Here is an 18,311-nt window from a genome sequence, read left to right on the forward strand (position 1 = left end):
TAGCAGAGTTTGGATGTGCATATATGTTCGGAGTTTAGATGTGCATATACGCTTCATCTATTATAAATCTGGTTCTTTTCCTCAGTATGACCTAAAACAGTGCATCAAGAGTAGGTGGAACACCGCGTCTGCATCATAAAAAGAGTGAATCATTTAACTTCCAATTACTAATCATCGCTCTGTGCATAGTCAAAGTTGGGACTGAAATGCCGATCTCATTTCCAAGAATTAGTTTGGTTTCATGCCAGATCGCTCGACTACTGTGGCCGTTCACCTCGTGAGGGCAGTTTAGGGAGAGAAAGAAGGGCTTGCACATGGTGTTTATCGATCTTGAGAAGACGAAGACGTATGATAAAGTTCCTAGGGAGATTTTGTGGAGGTGCTTGGAGGCTAGAGGGGTGCCCGTGGCATACACTAGGTCGATCCAGGACATGTACGACGATGCGGAGACTCGTGTGAGGACGACAAGAGGGAATTCAGTGCACTTTTCAGTTTTGACAGGGTTGCACCAGGGATCGACTTTTAGCCCGTTTTTATTTGCCTTGGTGATGGATGTTTTGACGCGACATATCCAAGGGGAGGTACCTTGGTGTATGTTATTTGCTGAAGATGTTGTACTGATTGATGAAACTCGGGGAGGAGTTAAGGATAAGTTGGAGCTTTGGAGACATGCCCTTGAATCTAAAGGATTTAGGTTGAGCAGGACTAAGACGGAGTACTTGGAATGTAAGTTTAGTGATTTGTCGCACTAGGCGGACGTGGTAGTGAAACTTGATTCGGAGGTCGTCCAGAAGAGGGAGTGTTTCAAGTACCTTGGGTTTATAATTCAAGGAAATGAGGAGATTGATGAGGATGTTACACACCGTATTGGCGCAGGGTGGTGGAAATGGAGGCTCGCTTTGGGAGTCTTGTGTGATAAGAAGGTGCCTCCTAAACTCAAAGGTAAGTTCTACAGAGTGGTAGTTCACCGGCTATGTTGTATAGAGCAGAGTGTTGGCCAGTTAAGAACTCCCACATACAGAAGTTGAAGGTGGAGGAGATGAGAATGTCGCGATGGATGTGTGGACTTACCAAGACGGATAGGGTTCGAAATGAGATTATCCGGGAGAAGATGGGAGTGGCTTCGGTGGAGGACAAGATACGGGAAGTGAGGTTGCGATGGTTCGGGCATGTGATGAGGAGGGGCATGGATGCTCCTGTACGGAGGTGTGAGAGGCTGGCTATGGATGGTTTTAGGCGGGGTAGAGGTAGGCCTAAGAAGTATTGGAGGGAGGTGATTAACATGACATGGAGCATTTACAGCTTACGGAGGACATGACCTTTAATAAGAAGTGTGGAGGAGGCGGATTAGGATAGAGAGCTAGTGTGTAGGAGTATGCCTGTGGTGTATTGGTGATACCTATGTTTTTTGAATAGATATTTTTTAGTATTACCTTATGCGTGTCTTATTTCTATTATTATCCTTTACTATCTGTTATTATAGTATTACCTTCTTGTTGCATGCTTTTATGTGTTTTGTTTGTTATATGGTTATTTGTCATGAGCCGGGGGGTCTAAAAGAAACAACCTCTCTACTTCATCTGAGGTAGTGGGATGGACTGCGTACACTTTACCCTCCCCAGACCCTACTTGATGGGAATACATTGGGTATGTTGTTATTGCATTAATGAGTCAAACAATTGCATTGCCATATTTTTCAGAGTTTGGTCATACTCAATTCTGCATGTTCTATAGAGTAAATAGGTGTAGGTGTATGCTGTAAGAATTAAGGTAGGATTAACAAAATTAGTTTTTTTCTATCACTTTCCTCCCCTCAGTTTCTGTTGAAATTTTGAAGTCGTTTCCACTTTATGCTTCCTAGCCAGATAACATTCATTCTTTTTGTCTTCCTTGTGTGGTCCTTACCTTTAACCCGACCAGATATTTCTTCGTTGTTTAAAATTGAAGTTCCTTTCCCATCTCTTTGTTTCCTCTTTTCCTTTCTCATGAATCCTCCTTTCTCTGCCTAGTTTTCCTAACCTGCTTCTGACACCCACTTCTGCTTGCTGATGCTATGGCTGTAAGTTAATCCTCAGTGGAAGCCTTCTCATCCTTCTGTGCTCATTTGGTCTATAAAGGTTAAAGGAACTGGGAAAAAAATAGTGGAACTGCATTAAATTGTTTTTTTGTTCAGGGTAGCGCCAGTCAGTTCTCAGGGTAGGACCAAGTTCGATTTCTTTTCTTAAATAAGAAGGACCTACGCTGCCCAGGCCCCACCTGTGGGATGACACTGGATATGTTGTTGTTGTTATAAATAGGACCATGTTAGTTCTGTGACCACACTATTTTGGTGACACCATTTCATGCCCCTATTCTTGTGGTATTGTTCTGGTGACTCTATTCTGCCAATACTATTGGTAATTTTTTGATATAGAGAATACAAAGAAAATCAGGCAAGCGGCCCGAAACCAAAGAATAAAGTCAGAGAATAAGATCCGTCCCCATGAATAGATGTAGTTGGGTCTCCTCATTTCAATTTAGCTAAATCCTAGAACGAGATCACACTGGTCCAACCACAGTACTAGTAGAAGGATCTGAACGAAGTTGTTTGGTGAGCTAAAGCCTACTAAAATCATCGACCCATGCTTCCGCCTTACTCCTCGGAGTGAGCAAGTCTTTAAAAATACGTGCAGGAAGAAAGCGATGCATAAATAACCTCATATAAGCATATTAGGTATAGAATGTAATTAGCCAACCAGCACGTCAACTAACACCATGGGCCCTCGGAGATAGAACTGTTATACCTGAACAAATGGGCCTTACAGTTAAGGACTTCTGGACCTGAGAGAATGCATTCTCATGGATACCGTTAGATCTAAAGCAATATGATATCAGTATCAACTAACTAACGTGAGCACGTAGGACATTCAATGCAGTTTATTAACATCAATTGATTCACAAATAATCATGTTATAAAATGTCACTACATATGTAAATGCTGCATATCATACCAAGCGACCAGCAACGCCACTATATGCCATGCTCATATTATCATATTAAGTGTAGAACATGCTTCAGAAGTATCATGTTACAGGCATAAAGTGTATAACATGTCCGTGTAAGAGATATAAATCATAAATAGCACAATAAGCTCAAAAAGTAACATACATGTCCTGGTACATGTTCGCCCCACAATATACTAGGCATTTGAAAGCATTGAATGCAAATTTCAAAACATGCTTTTTTGACAAACAAATACTCTGAAGTTTAAAGTCTCACTTACCTTAGAACTGACAAGTTCCGTAATCATGAAAACCCCAATTCACCTCTCAATTGCCCTTTAACAGCCTCATCCATGCAAAATATATATTAACAATGTCAAGTACGCTATGCGAGGTCAAACCTTTATTTTCGATCAAGACTAAGATAAGGTCATCACAGTTAATCCAAAAATTAACCCTTGTTCCAAATATGTAATCAGATCCCTAATTACAGTCCATTACTTAGTCAAATCCTCAAATAACCTAATCAGGAACTAGGTAAAAGATCTCCAATTTTGGCTTTCAAATCTAATGATTCTATGGTTAAAATTTAACCAAATTATAATATAATTATCATAGGATGTTAAAGAATCATTACCTCAGTAATTTGGGTCGAAGTCAATCTAACAGGAAGTCACCCACAATCTCCTCTTTGCCAAAATTGGTAAAGCCCTTTGATTTCGTCACTGTTCCAATTTATAACATTAAGGAAATTCAGGGATCACGGTAAATCATGGGTGGGGTGGGGGGTGGGGGGGCCTTAGGCACAATTGGCGTTGTTCACTTACTTCGTTCAGCTCTAATGGCATTGTTCAAAGACTTAGTTTACCACTAATGTCTCTCTTATGCGTGTTGTTCACACACTTTGTTCAGCCTTTAGCACCCCAGCCACCAGAAATTTCACATTCTGTTTTTAGTTCCCAACTTGTCAGAGAGCACCCCAATCCCCTTGGGTCCCCACCCGAGCCTTACCAACAAGTTCCAAAATATATCTGACCTATTCAAAGCCTCAAAACATGATTTGAAAGTTGGAACACAAATACTCCGAATGAATCGGGTTGTTACAACCTTTTACTGATATCGAGGCAGGTTACTTAGTGTCTTAGTCAGCAATCACCTGATTCAAGACCTGAAATTGACCAAAAATCAGGTAATAGTACCACTTTTTTCTTTATGACATGTAATGTTAGGTGTGGGGTAATTTGCTTGACAGAGGGATAACTGGTTTAGGAGGAGAATCTTGCAGTCATGGTAAGATACACAATCTACTAGGAACAAATTCAGCACATTTTCACTTGAGTAACCAATCATCGGATTGAATGCCCAAAGTTGACCATATCCAGATCATGTTGGAGAAATTAATGCAGTCCTGTGCATAGTGATAATTCTAGTCGTGAGGCTTCTCTGGCAAAATGAAAGGCTGCAGCATTTGAAAAACCTAATAATGCATGCTTTGCAGGACAGCCAAATAGCAAACATAGTCTCTAGGCTAGCACAAAGACAATTGATGCTGATATGGGATCTCAGGGATGCTTTGATTATATTGACATCGTTGAGACTTGAAAGTTATCTATTGCGTGATAACTTAGTAATATAAAATATGCGATCATTTCTTTTTTGAAGATTTACTATCTTAAATGTACAACTTGTGGATAAACCCATGGACTAATTGTTTATTTCATTGTAGATCTTGTATTTTTTTGATTTGGTTTCGTTAAGCTTTTCCGCTGGTTACACAGATCTTTTTGTTGCTTTCCTTTCTACGTGTGACAGATCCCAGAAGCTCTACTCCAGAGTACACTTAAATGTCTGGTCGATGTTGTCAATTCGGAGACTGCCACATTGGCTTCTTTTGCAATGCAAGCACTGGGCCATGTTGGACTTTGTATCCCATTACCTCTCCTGCTGGTAGACTCTAGTTCAGGTGTGTGTGTATATTCATTGAGGCCACTGTAGAATCCCTGGATTTGAAGCATGCTTGTAGGATAATTTTACTTGACCAAGCTTAAAACTGCAGTTCCCGTATTGGCTGTCTTGCGTGAAAAATTAAGCAAATTGCTTGCTGGTGATGATGTGAAAGCGGTTCAGAGAATTGTTATATCTCTGGGACACTTGTGTGTCAAGGAATTATCCTCTTCACATGTAAATATTGCTCTTGACCTGATTTTCAGTCTAAGCCAGTCAAAGGTAAGTGAAATTTCCTCATCGATGGCCCTGAAGGTCTTTCTCTTTGTTCATGACATGCACAAATACTCCTTTTCTCAGGTTCACAGTGAAATACCTTCTTAATTGTTATAACATCACTGCTAAATAACATCTTTCTTGTGCTCCTGCGTGGCATACTTTTAGTTTACATTATTTCTTTTTCATCTCAGTTCCTATTTTTGTTGTTGATTAGGTAGAAGATATCTTGTTTGCTGCTGGGGAGGCATTGTCATTTATATGGGGTGGTGTTCCTGTTACTGCTGACATGATTCTTAAGAGTAACTACACTTCACTTTCCATGAGTTCGAACTTTTTGATGGGAAATGTGTCTTCTACAAGTTCTAGTTGTGTGGAATCTGAAGCCAATGAAGAAGGCCATGGTACAGTTAGAGATGCAGTCACTAGAAAGCTTTTTGATGATCTATTATACAGTAGCCGGAAACAAGAGCGCTGTGCTGGTACTGTCTGGCTTTTGTCGCTGACAATGTATTGTGGTCAGCACCAGGCTATCCAAAAACTGCTTCCTGACATCCAGGTATCTTGAATTTAGTTTGATGCCGACAGTTTCATAGCAAAATTTTTATGATACAGACCTGGGAAGAATTTTAAACTGGTTTGGGGTTACTTGTAATTGTTTTTTGTATATATGGGAGAAGTACTCAAACTATTGCTTTTCAGCTCTATTAGCCTTTTGTAAACACTTCCCCGACAGTTTTTTTTTCCTTTTGAATTGGGATATATTATTAATAAAATCTAGAAATTATTACAAGCTTTGGCCTTCCTAGCTACAGGATTTCCTATTTGATTCATTCATAAGTAAATAATACAAAAGATGGCAGTACATCAGAGTACAAAAGTAAACAAGAAACTTGGATTTGCTTCCATGCTTAGCAGTTTGTCGGCCAAGCGGTTAGCTTCTTGGCAGATATACTGAATCCTGTTTTTCCCAATCTAGTTAAGGATAACCTTCAGTCTCCAATTACAGTCTGATAATAATCATTCCCATTAGAGATCATGTTTATTGTTTCAATAGTCAGTCTCAATTATGATAGTCACAGTTTTGTTTTAAAAAACGATGTGTAGACAGCTTCAAGCATCTCTCTTCCCCTGATAAATGTAATTTTAATAACTAACCACCAGGGTGCCTTTTAAACCTTGAGACCCATTCTCTGCAATTATCTTAAGAAATCAAAGTAACCTTCTTGTATTTTTATGTTCCAAAGAGCGAAGAAGCTATTTTACCTGGGCCTTTTGAGTCACCGACTCTTGAATATTGTAGGAAGCATTCTCTCACCTTCTAGCTGAGCAGAATGAGCTTACCCAGGAGCTGGCATCTCAGGGACTTAGTGTTGTGTATGAGCTTGGTGATGCTTCTATGAAGAAAAACTTAGTAAATGCTCTTGTTGGTACTCTTACTGGCTCTGGGAAGAGGAAAAGAGCTGTTAAGGTTTGATGACTGATTTTTTCTTGCTATAATTCTTTAGAATCTTTCCTAGTGCATTATTCTATGACTACCCAATTTTTGCGCTAAAATTAGATTTTTTTAAATTCATGTTCCTAGCTTGTAGACGATTCTGAAGTATTTCAAGAGGGTACAATTGGTGAAAGTCCGAGTGGAGGGAAACTAAGTACTTATAAGGAGCTTTGTAACTTGGCAAACGAGATGGGGCAGCCAGATATGATTTATAAGTTCATGGACTTAGCCAATTATCAGGCATCTTTGAATTCTAAAAGAGGTGCGGCCTTTGGATTCTCCAAGATAGCCAAGCATGCCGGGGATGCTCTACAACCTCACTTGCACGCTCTTGTTCCAAGACTCCTTCGTTATCAGTACGATCCTGATAAGAATGTCCAGGTACTTCCACATAAGTGCTTCTGCCAAGCTGATTTTCTGTGTACTTATAGGTTGGTAGGGGCTCAACTTAATGATAGTCCATTCAAGCAACCCTTAAGATCATTTTGGCTATTTTAACTGCTATGTGAACTATTTAGTTTGTTATTTATGTTTTCCTCAGAATTTGTGCTTAGAGGGAGATAAAGGTGGTTCCCGTGCAATTTGTTATTGTTAATTTTTTGTATTAATTAAGTTGCCATCCTACTGTCTGTGACTGTTTTGGCAGTTTTAGCTGCTAACTGGGAAATGTTTAGTTTGTTATGATATGCTTATGCTTTTGTCAAAAGTTGTGTAAGAGGGAGAAAAAGTGGTTTCCATGCATTTTGTTATAATTATTTCTATATTATTTTATATTAAGGAAGTTGATATCCTACTGATTGTAATGATGAGGCCCATTTTTGATCTATTTTAACTTTTCATTTAGGATGCGATGACACATATTTGGAGATCACTGATTCCTGATTCAAAAAAGACAATTGATGAACATTTTGATCTTATTATGGATGATCTTTTAACTCAAAGCGGATCCCGACTTTGGCGATCACGAGAGGCTTCTTGTCTAGCGCTTTCAGATGTAATCCAAGGACGCAAATTTGATCAGGTAAAATCATTAATTTGTCATCTTATGTGATGAGAAGGTGCTCGGATGCTCAAATATAGAGGTGTGAGAGGTTGACTATGGATGGTTTTAGGCGGGGTAGAGGTAGGCCGAAGAAATATTGGAGAGACGTGATTAGGCATGATATTGAACACGGAGGACATGACCCTTAATAGGAAAGTGTGGAGAACGCGGATTAGGGTTGAGGGTTAATGGTTAGGAGTTCTTCTGTAACAGTAGGGAAGAGTGCTTTGTTTACGTCTGGAGTTCTTGTTCGTAGTGTTTTGGTGATGTTTATGATTTTGAATAGATTGTTTATAATATTATCTTGTGATTGTCTTATTTTCTATATTAGCTAGTAGTGTGTTATCCCTTTTTGTTGTGTGCTTTTGTGTTTAGTGTTTGTTATACTGATATCTGTACCGAGTCGGGGGTCTTTCGGAAACAACTTCTTTACTGCGCCTGAGGTAGTGGTATGGTTTGCCTACACATTACTCTCTCCAGACCCCAGAATACACTGGGTATGTTGTTGTTGATGTGCAAGAAAATTGCAGCTGGCTGTGAGAAACCATTATAAATCTTTATTAGAATGACATTCAACAAATAATGATTGAGAAAGTTAGTCAAAATTTTGAATTTATAGGGTGGAAACTATTGCATATATCGCTTGCCAAAAGAAAAGGAAAAGAAAAGGAAAGAAGAAAAATGGATAATTGTTCTTGAGGTACTTCACCAAAAAAGATTATCATATTGAGGTTTACTTGATCTAGAGAGGGAATTTGGAGGATGAAAGAAGTACTTGTTATCTATTCAGAAACCTGTTCCCTCTAATTCTTAATTTTCTTCATGTACTGGTAACTAGCTTTGCACTCTTTACCAGCATCAAGGTTATGTATGTGACATTTGTGAGAAATAAAGAAAAAAATATCATTGAATTGTGTATCTAAATTATTACATTGAGAGATACTACATTACACTTCTTTTCCAACTAGGACAATCCTTTTCCAAGTAGGATTCTATATACTATTTTTATTCCTACTCATATTTTAACATTCCCCCTCAAGCTGGTACATGCAAGTTATATATACCGAGCTTGTTACAAATGTAATCAATACGAGGACCGGTGAGGGATTTGGTGAAATATCTGCAAGCTGATCGCTTGATTTCACAAATTTTGTAACAGTATCTCTGGAGAGTATCTTCTCTCTTACAATGTGACAATCAACCTCAATGTGCTTAGTCCTCTTATGAAATACCATATTTGATGCGATATGAAGAGGCACTTGGTTGTCACACACAAGTTCCATTTCACTGATTTCTCCCATCTTTAACTCTCTCTGCAACTGTTTAATCCATATTAGCTCACAAGAGGCTCCCGCCATTGCGTGATATTTTGCTTGTGCACTAGATCGAGCAGCCACACTCTTTTTATTACTCTTCTAGGACACCAAATTACCTCTTACTAAAACACAATATCCGGATGTAGAATGTCTATCACAAGGTGATCTTGCCCAATCAGCATCTAGCATCTGTATATTCAATGATCTGCTCATGACCTTGATCCTCGAGGAGTATTCCTTTACCTGGAGCTGACTTAATATATCACACAATGCGAACAACTGCATCTCAATGACCATCACAGAGAGAATCCATAAATTAACTTACAACACTCATAGGATAGGAAATGTCAGGTCTGGCCACTGTGAGATAATTCAACTTACCAACTAGACACCTATATCTTCCAGGATCATTAGGTGGCGCCCCCTGTCCTGGCAGGAGTTTAGTATTCGGATCTATACGAATGTCAATCGGTGTACATCCGATCATTCTTGTTTCCTTGAGAATGTCTAGGCATACTTGCGTTGTGAAATAACAATATTTGATCTGGACTGAGCAACTTCAATACCTAAAAAATGCTTCAGTCTGCCGAATTCTTTAGTTCGAAAATGCTGAAAGAAGTGTTGCTTCAAATTAATGATATCATCTTGATCATTGCCGGTAATAATGATATCATCAACATAAACCACCAAATAAATATATAGATTTGTAGCAAAATGTCGATACAACACAAAGTGATCTGGACTATGAATCTTGCCAAACTTCTGAATTAACACATAGATTTAGAGCAGAATGTCGATACTACACAAAGTGATTTGCTTCACTACGAATCGTGCCAAACTTCTAAATTACTGTGTTGAACTTTTCAAACCAGACTTGAGGAGATTGTTTTAGACCATAAAGTGACCGACACAATTGACACTCATTGTTTTAGACCATAAAGTGACCGACACAATTGACACTCATTGTTTTAGACCATAAAGTGACCGACACAATTGACACACCAGGTTAGACTCCTCCTGAGCAACAAAACTAGGTGGTTGCTCCATATAAACTTCCTCCTCAAGGTCACCATGGAGAAAAGCATCTTAATATCCAACTAAAAAAGAGGCCAGTGTCGAACAACAACCATGGATAGAAACAGACGAACAGATGCAATTTTAGCCACGAGAGAGAACAAATGCAATCACGCCCAAATATCTGAGTTTACCCCTTGGCAACAGGGCGAGCCTTAAGTCAATCAATTTGGACTTGTGGACCAACTTTCACTGCATAAACCCAACAACCAACAGTTAATTTACCTAAAGGGAGAGGAACACCCTCCCAAGAACCACTCATATGTAAAGTAGACATCTCGTCAATCATAGCCTGTCGCTATCCTGGATGAGAACGTGCTTTGTTTGTGGACTTAGGGATAGAAATAGAGGAAAGGCATAATAGGGTGATGATAGATGATGATAACTTAAAAGGGTATAATGAAGGTTAGTATTACGAGTGGGACCGTATACTTGTTCGAAGTGCAATCGAGGGAGACAGGTTTGTAGTAGGTGCAGGGTCAGGTGCAGGACAAAATCATTTGAGCCTGATGTTGTACGTCGACAACGATGATAAGTTAGAAGTGCTGGTATTGTCAATAGAGTTGTAGAAGCTATTGTAGATTCCTCAAAAGTCGGTGTAGAAGCTATTGTAGATTGGTGGGACTATGGATGGAGATGTAGAAGTGACAGTAGGATCCACGAAAGTCAATATAGGTAGGACATCAAGCATGTTAGGATGATCAGGATCAGAAGATGTAAAGTAAAGTTGAGACTTAAAGAATGTGACATCAGATGACATAAGGTATCGACGAAGATCAGACGAGTAGCATCAATATCCCTTTTGTACTCGAGAATAACCAACAAAGACACATTTGAGAGCACGAAGGATTAATTTATCTTTCTCTGGGGTGAAGTTATGAACAAAACATGTATTCCCAAAGACACGAGGAGGAAGAGAGCATAAAGATGATTGAGGAAACAATACTGTGTAAGGAATTTGATTTTCAATGGAAGGTGAGGGCGTCAGATTAATTAAATAGCAAGATGTGATAACTGCATCGCCCCAAAAACGCAACAGAACATGGGATTGAATGACAAAAGAGTAGTCTCGATAACGTGCCCTTCTTTCTCTCTGCTACTCCATCCTGTTGAGGGGTATATGGACAAGAAGTCTCGTGAAAAATTCCTTGATGAGTAAAAAATTGTTGAAATTGGGAGGACATATATTTTAAGGTGTTATCACTATGAAAGGTACGAATAGGACACCGAATTGATTTTTTATTTCTGTACAATAACTCGTAAATATCGGAAACAATTCAAAGCGATCTTTCATCAAGTAAAATCTAAGTACATCTTGAATAATCATCAATGAAGCTAACGAAATAAGGAAACCCTGAGGCTGAACTAATTGTTCTATTAGGACCCCAAATATCAGAGTGAACTAAGGAAAAAATAGACTTTGCACGATTCTCAGTACTACATTGAAAGGTAGTTCGAGTGTGTTTCTTAAGTTGGCTCCACTCACAATCTAATTTGGAAAGACTAGAAAAAGTCGGCACCATCTTTTGTAATTTGAACAAACTAGGATGTTCCAAACGTTTGTGAATTATGTCTGCAGAATGCAGAATGTGTAACTGGACATGCTATGGAGGAGTTAGGAGAGGTAAGGCAGCAGAGACATTGTGATTCATATCTGATGAAAGTTCGGAAAGTACTTATTGCATGGATTGATTTCAACTTGATATCAAAAGCTCGGAGTGTTTTAAGAGAGTATGGGAGCCAGGAATCAACACAAGAGAAGATTAAATTATATTTTAGGGTCCTTTTTGCATCATAGTATGATGCACATTTAATCAAGGACATTTATGTCTTTTCATATCTTAGCTTACCCTCGAAGTATAAATAGAATAGGATGCATGATTATTTTTTGAGACAATATTTTTAGGGTTGAATCCCTTTGTCTCTACATTGGACCTCTCCTGAATATCTTCTGGTAAGATTATTCATGTATGAGTTCAATTCTCTTCTTCCTTAAATTCAATCATGTAATTGTTTATTCAAATTAGGGAATTACAAATCTATATTTGTCTCTATTTACTTCAATTGTGGGATTGTATCTTTCTTTCTTCACTATCTCCTCTCAATTTCTTGATTATCTCTCGAATATATATATCTTGTAACTCGTTTTACATCACAAAACGACTTCCCCCTCATTGATTCTTCATGGACTGTGACGTTTGATTTTCTGATCTCTCCTCATTAAAGGTTCAAATTAAATTTCTGGTCTTTGGCATTTTAACATGAAGATGTACATGATGTGAAGGTAAAAATGTCCACAAAATGCCTCCAGTCTGATAGGTGGGTCACCTCTAGTCAGTGACTAGCCCAGCTATGGAGCTTGGTGTACGCCATCACGTTGAGACTCTCTTTCGAAAGTGAGATTCCGACATCTATTGTTCCTTCCGTTCCATTTTATGTGTCGGTTTTTTATTGGCCACGAAATTCAAGAAAGAAAGACTTGAAATTTGTGGGTTAAACTCTAAAATGTGGCAGATATTTCTATGGCGCTATAAAATAATATCATTAAGGGTAAAATGAGAAGCTTAAAGTTCAATTATTTCTAAATATAGAAAGGTGTTATTCTTCTTTATGACAGATAAAAAAAGAAAGTGTCACATAAATGGGACAAAGTGAATATTGTTATTGTTCTGTTCTTATTTTGATAAGTCTGAGCACAAACATAAACTTATCTGAGGTCTCCAAAACCTTGCAATTTGAGAGAGCATTTGCTTGATAAAGGGAAGCCTTGGAGTAACTGATAAAGTTGTTGATATATGACCAGGAGATCACGTGTTCAAGTCTTGGAAACAACGTCTTGTAGAAATGCAAGGTAACACTACGTTCAATAGATCCTTGTGGTCGGCCCCTTTTCTGGACCCTGCGCATAGCAGGTGCTTTAGTGCACCGGCTGCTCTTTTATATCATATTTACTTGCTGAGGTCCACTTGGTCTAACCTCATATACTAAACATTTTCTGAACTTAGCTAGTGGTTTTGGTGTTACAAAATTTTGCTTAACGTAATTAATAATAATTGGGCAGTTTCTTTTGGTCACATTGAATATTTTCTTGATGCTTCTAAAAGCTATACCAAAAGAAGAACTATTATGATATCATAAAGTTTGATGATGCAGTGATATATTGTACAATTTGATAAATAAGAACGATTTTTTTTGTATTCAGTATGTTGTTACCTCCCATGAGAAAGGAATCATTTACGTGGTTCTGAAATTTGGCAATGTGGTATAAGAGTATCATTGACTTACTGTGAGATCGAATCAGTTAAGTGGGTTTTGGACATATATCTTTTGATGATGATAGTCACCGTCTTTTGTAAATATATATCAACACTCTTGGAGCTTCAATAAATAGCCTGGATGGCTATTTTTCCATTTCCTCCAAAGACTAAACCAACTTAGGCTTTTCATACTAGATTCTTTTTCTAGTAGAGTGGTTGGCTCCTTTGGCTTGTATGCTCTGTAGGCTCTATGCTAAATTTCTGTGTGGAACCATTATGGCGCTATCTCTTCTTTTGTTGTAGTGGCCCTAGTGAGGTACTTTCTTGATTAAATTATGGCCTACTTTTTCCATTCTGCATTGTTTGTCGGCAAGCGATTGATAAATAAGCTTATTCTGGAATTTTTCTGTCTTACGTTTTTATAGTTTGGCATGTTGTCCATATCCTTTAATTTGATGTACTTGTTGGTATGTTTATCTGTGGTATTCCTTATTGCAGAGAGCATAATTGTTGCTTTATCTGACAATGTCAGCATTGCATATGGTATAGGTTGAGAAGCACTTGAAAAGATTATGGACTACTGCTTACCGTGCAATGGATGACATAAAGGAGTCTGTACGAAATTCAGGTGACAGATTATGCCGGGCTATTACTGCGCTAACACTGAGGTTATGTGATGTTTCTCTCACACAAGTCTCAGAGGCAACAAAGACAATGGAGATTGTGTTTCCATTACTGCTATCTGAAGGCATAATGAGTAAAGTTGAAAGCATTCGCAAGGCATCCATTGGAGTGGTTACAAAACTCACAAAGGTTTCATTCTAACCAGAAAATTGAATGGTTGAACTTTGTAGACCTTCCAGTTTCGAAAGAAACCATAATTTCACGTCTTTTCCTTTTCTGTTAATCATTTCACTCAGATCATTATGGTTCTTCTGTTCACACTTGACTTAACTGAACTTTCTTTCTTCGTTCTGCAATGTTAGTGCATTACTGCACCAGAGTTGAATGTGAAGTTCTTATCTGGTGGTTGACAATCATCATGTGTATATAGTAGAGGGTGTTTTAGATGAAAGAGGAACTTGCCTATTCCACTCTAGGGCCCATGCGAATATCCAACCTTTTTCCTCCTTGCTTAGATCCAATAAATTCGTCTCAGTTTCATTTAATCCGATTTAATTTGTAACAGTTGTTCAATGATTGCAGGGTGCAGGTATTGCACTTCGGCCACATCTACCTGACCTAGTCTGCTGCATGCTTGAAAGCTTATCAAGCCTGGAAGACCAAGGTTTAAATTACGTTGAGGTCTGGATAATTCTATTTCTTTGATACTGCTTTGGTACTTCGTGTTATCTGGAACATTATTTTATTTTTCTTTTTATTTTCTGTATTTTCCCCTTTTCTTCTGGTCTCTCCCTTATCTCAGTTGCATGCTGCAAATGTTGGTATACAAACTGAAAAGCTTGAAAACCTCCGTATATCAATAGCAAAGGGCTCTCCAATGTGGGAAACCCTTGATCGTTGCATTGATGTTATTGATTCCCAGTCGGTGGAGTTAGTAGTGCCTCGTGTCGCTCAGTTAGTTCGTGTTGGTGTTGGATTAAATACCAGGTATATTGCAAGTCCCATATGGTAATTTACATGAAAATTGCAATTTGATTGGATTCTAGTCTGCATTTATCTAGTTCTCTGTATACTTTCTCTTTTAAGAATAACATTTGTATTTAAATCAAGCACAAAGGTTATGCTGTTAACTATGTAAATATTCCAAAAGTAAGCAAAAACCTACCCTTTCTCTTCTTACAAGGAATGTAAATATTCCAAAAGTAAGCAAAAACCTACCCTTTCTCTTCTTACAAGGACTATCAAGTCTAATATGGATTCATCATCATTTACATAATTTTCCTTCTTTTTTTTTTTTTTTTTTTTGATATCATCATTTAAATAATTTTGCTTCCTTTTTTTTTTTTTGATAACCGTGGTGTTCGGGCCAGCTTGCGCACACCTCGACTAATTCCACAGGATTTTAGTGTGCATTTATCTAGTTCTCTGTGTACCTTCTCTTTTGAGGAGGTAACATTTGTATTAAAATCAAGCACAATGGTTTTGCTGGTAACTATGTAAATATTCCAACAGTAAGCAAAAGCCTATCCTTTCCCTTTTTACAAGGACTATCAAGTCTAATATGGATTCATCATCATTTACATAGTCTTTTTTTTTTTTTTTTTTTGATAACCGTGGTGTCCGGGTCAGCTTGCGCACATCTCGACTAATTCCACGGGATACCTGCCACCTCCCACCAGCAACAGGTACCAAACAGACGGGAAAATATCACCTAGTGTTTGTCTCTATTGGGAATTGAACCTGAGACCTCATGGTGCTCAACCCAACTTCATTGAACCATTAGGCGACACCTTTGAGTGCTCATTTACATAATTTTCTTTAGTCCAAAACCTAAACAGTAGGATATAATTCATTTTTAATTTCTTGAGTAAAGCTGCTTCTGCCGTCAAAATGGGAACACCTGGCATTTCTTTCCTTCCAGGTTATCCACCAAATGCAAACTGGGATGAGGTTCCACCATTTCTTTTGTCCGAAATCCCCCCTGATTGTACCAGCATCTCAGTAGGTCAGTTGTAGTTTTTGGCAACGACCACCTGATTCCAGTTCCAATTATACTTAAAAATAGTTGCAACCAGTTAGGAAGTGGCACCATAGTGTAGAAACAAGTGGCTGTTAGACTCTGAATTTTCACAGCGTAAGTAACATATGGAGCTCAATTAGAATCCTCCTTTGTTTAGGTTTTCTTGAGTTAAACAAGCCTGTCAAGCTACCAGCCAAGAAAAACAAACTACTTCGAGTGGGGCCTCGATTTCTGTTTCCTAGGCCAACTGCTATCCCTTTGGCTCTTCCTTGAGAGTAAAGCATCAGCTGATTTGACTAAAATGTCTTGTTGCTAGCCCCCCACCACGACGAGGAATCTTCACTGTCTGTTGTACCCTGGAATAATCCCAGCTGGTTAGTATTCAGCTACTACGTCAATTACTCAATTTCCCAGTCATTGAGCATCTTAAATTAAGATACCATACGTGTGCTCCATCTCTCTCCAACAATCTCTGTATTGTATGTGTCACTTTGATTATTTCCCTTTTGATCCCAAAAATTGAAGAGATCCCCATTTGTTTAGAGGTGAACTTCCATTGATCTACTTTTTCATTCTAATATCACATATTTGTTCTCCTATTTACAGGGTTGGTGTTGCAAATTTTATTAGCTTGTTAGCGCAGAAAGTTGGTGTAAATATCAAACCTTTTACAACGGTGCTGCTGAGACTTCTGTTTCAAGCTGTTAAGGAGGAAAAAAGTTCTACATCAAAACGTGCATTTGCAAATGCTTGTGCCACAGTTCTGAAGTATGCAACCCCTTCTCAGGCCCAGAAGTTGATTGAAGACACAGCTGCTTTACATGTTGGGGACAGGAACGAACAGATTGCATGTGCAGTTTTATTGAAATGCTACTTTTCTTCGGCTGCTGATGTTGTGGGTGGATATAATGATGTGATTGTGCCAGTAATGTTTATTTCAAGGTCAAACTCTTTCTTTGTTTCTCTATTTCATAGTGTGCATGGCAATTTTTATATTCATATTTACCTTTCTATCCTTTGTTTGAACAAGACAACATGGCAATATATAAAGTCTTGGATGAATAAGGTTACCTCATTTTCTACTTATTATGAAGTTCTTGAATTTCTACGGTAGGACAGCCTTATGTTGTAGTCAATGTGAACTTTGAACTTTCTTATTTTTCTAACTCCACCACCCTCCCTTTTGTTGGGAAATGGTACACGTACCTCCATCCTCTTTTAATTTCTGAATTTACTTCAGGAGTTTGAGGTTTTATCTTTAGTACATGCTAGCAGTTGTTATAACAACATGCCCAGTCTCACAGGTGGGGTAGGTGGGGTCTGGGGAAGGTAGAGTGTATACAGACCTTACCTTTACCTTGTCAGATAGAGAGGCTGTTTCCATAAGACCCTGACACTTGTAACAATATTTGCATAATTGAACCTTCTACTTAAGTTTGCATCTTTTGTGTGGTTATCATAGTAAGTATTTAAGGTTTCCTGACGGTATTTTCAGTGACTAGTGCTTATCAGTTGACACCAATAAATAATCTTATGCAGATTTGAAGATGAAAAATCTGTTTCTAATCTGTACGAAGAAATGTGGGAAGAAAATATGAGCAGTGAACGGGTTACTCTTCAATTGTACTTGGGGGAGATTGTTGAGCTTATCAGTGGAGGGATTATGTCATCCTCATGGTCTAGTAAACGGAAGGTATTGATGATGTTTCTTATGTTCACTCCCAAAGTGCATGAAAATTTAACCATCTGCAGTTTTCCCCCCTGCACCTTAGCAGCAGGTATTTTGAGCTGTTTCTAGAGTTATATTATCCTGTTTATGTATCTCATGCAGGCTGCTCAGGCAGTCAGCAAGCTCTGTGACACCCTTGGTGAGGTGGTTTCCTCACAGTACCATGTTCTCCTCTCAGCCCTCTTGAAGGAAATCCCTGGACGCCTATGGGAGGTAGGAGTTAGTACTTTTATCTTTTTATTTCCTTGGGCAAACTGGTATTATTTCTTCTCATTTGCTCTATCCCAGTTTATACGATAGGATTTCAATTTTGGGATGTTCCAAGATCTTATAACATGATTCCGCTAATAATAGTATTATTTCATACTTTTTCACAATTTTGAAGAATTTATATTCACTTAAATTTTTCACTTTTGAAGTTTGTAATATTTTCTCCGCCAAACTAGCTTTTCAATTGTTAGTAGTGAAGCTGGAAGCACAGGAGGTATGTAAGAGGGACAAGTTCAAGTACCTCGGGTCCGTGATCCAGAGTAACGGTGAGATTGACGAG

At 38.4% G+C, this 18,311-nt stretch overlaps 1 protein-coding gene across 6 annotated transcripts in view; it reads left to right on the forward strand.

The window, feature by feature from the left end:
* LOC107845889 (proteasome adapter and scaffold protein ECM29) overlaps positions 1 to 18,311 on the forward strand; it is a 59,377-nt gene that overhangs the window by 24,444 nt on the left and 16,622 nt on the right. For 5 of the 6 annotated variants that reach the window (XM_016690384.2, XM_016690386.2, XM_016690388.2 and 2 more), the window contains 12 exons: positions 4,794 to 4,944; positions 5,038 to 5,207; positions 5,419 to 5,760; positions 6,505 to 6,672; positions 6,787 to 7,080; positions 7,544 to 7,720; positions 13,938 to 14,201; positions 14,595 to 14,693; positions 14,815 to 14,999; positions 16,639 to 16,974; positions 17,572 to 17,725; positions 17,864 to 17,974. In XM_016690384.2, coding sequence (XP_016545870.2) covers positions 4,794 to 4,944; positions 5,038 to 5,207; positions 5,419 to 5,760; positions 6,505 to 6,672; positions 6,787 to 7,080; positions 7,544 to 7,720; positions 13,938 to 14,201; positions 14,595 to 14,693; positions 14,815 to 14,999; positions 16,639 to 16,974; positions 17,572 to 17,725; positions 17,864 to 17,974 — 2,451 coding nt within the window. The remainder of the gene's footprint in view (positions 1 to 4,793; positions 4,945 to 5,037; positions 5,208 to 5,418; positions 5,761 to 6,504; positions 6,673 to 6,786; positions 7,081 to 7,543; positions 7,721 to 13,937; positions 14,202 to 14,594; positions 14,694 to 14,814; positions 15,000 to 16,638; positions 16,975 to 17,571; positions 17,726 to 17,863; positions 17,975 to 18,311) is intronic. The other variant, XM_047398200.1, reaches the window with a different exon arrangement.

The sequence above is a fragment of the Capsicum annuum genome, chromosome 10, assembly GCF_002878395.1.
Source record: "Capsicum annuum cultivar UCD-10X-F1 chromosome 10, UCD10Xv1.1, whole genome shotgun sequence".
In the NCBI taxonomy this organism is placed as follows: domain Eukaryota; kingdom Viridiplantae; phylum Streptophyta; class Magnoliopsida; order Solanales; family Solanaceae; genus Capsicum; species Capsicum annuum.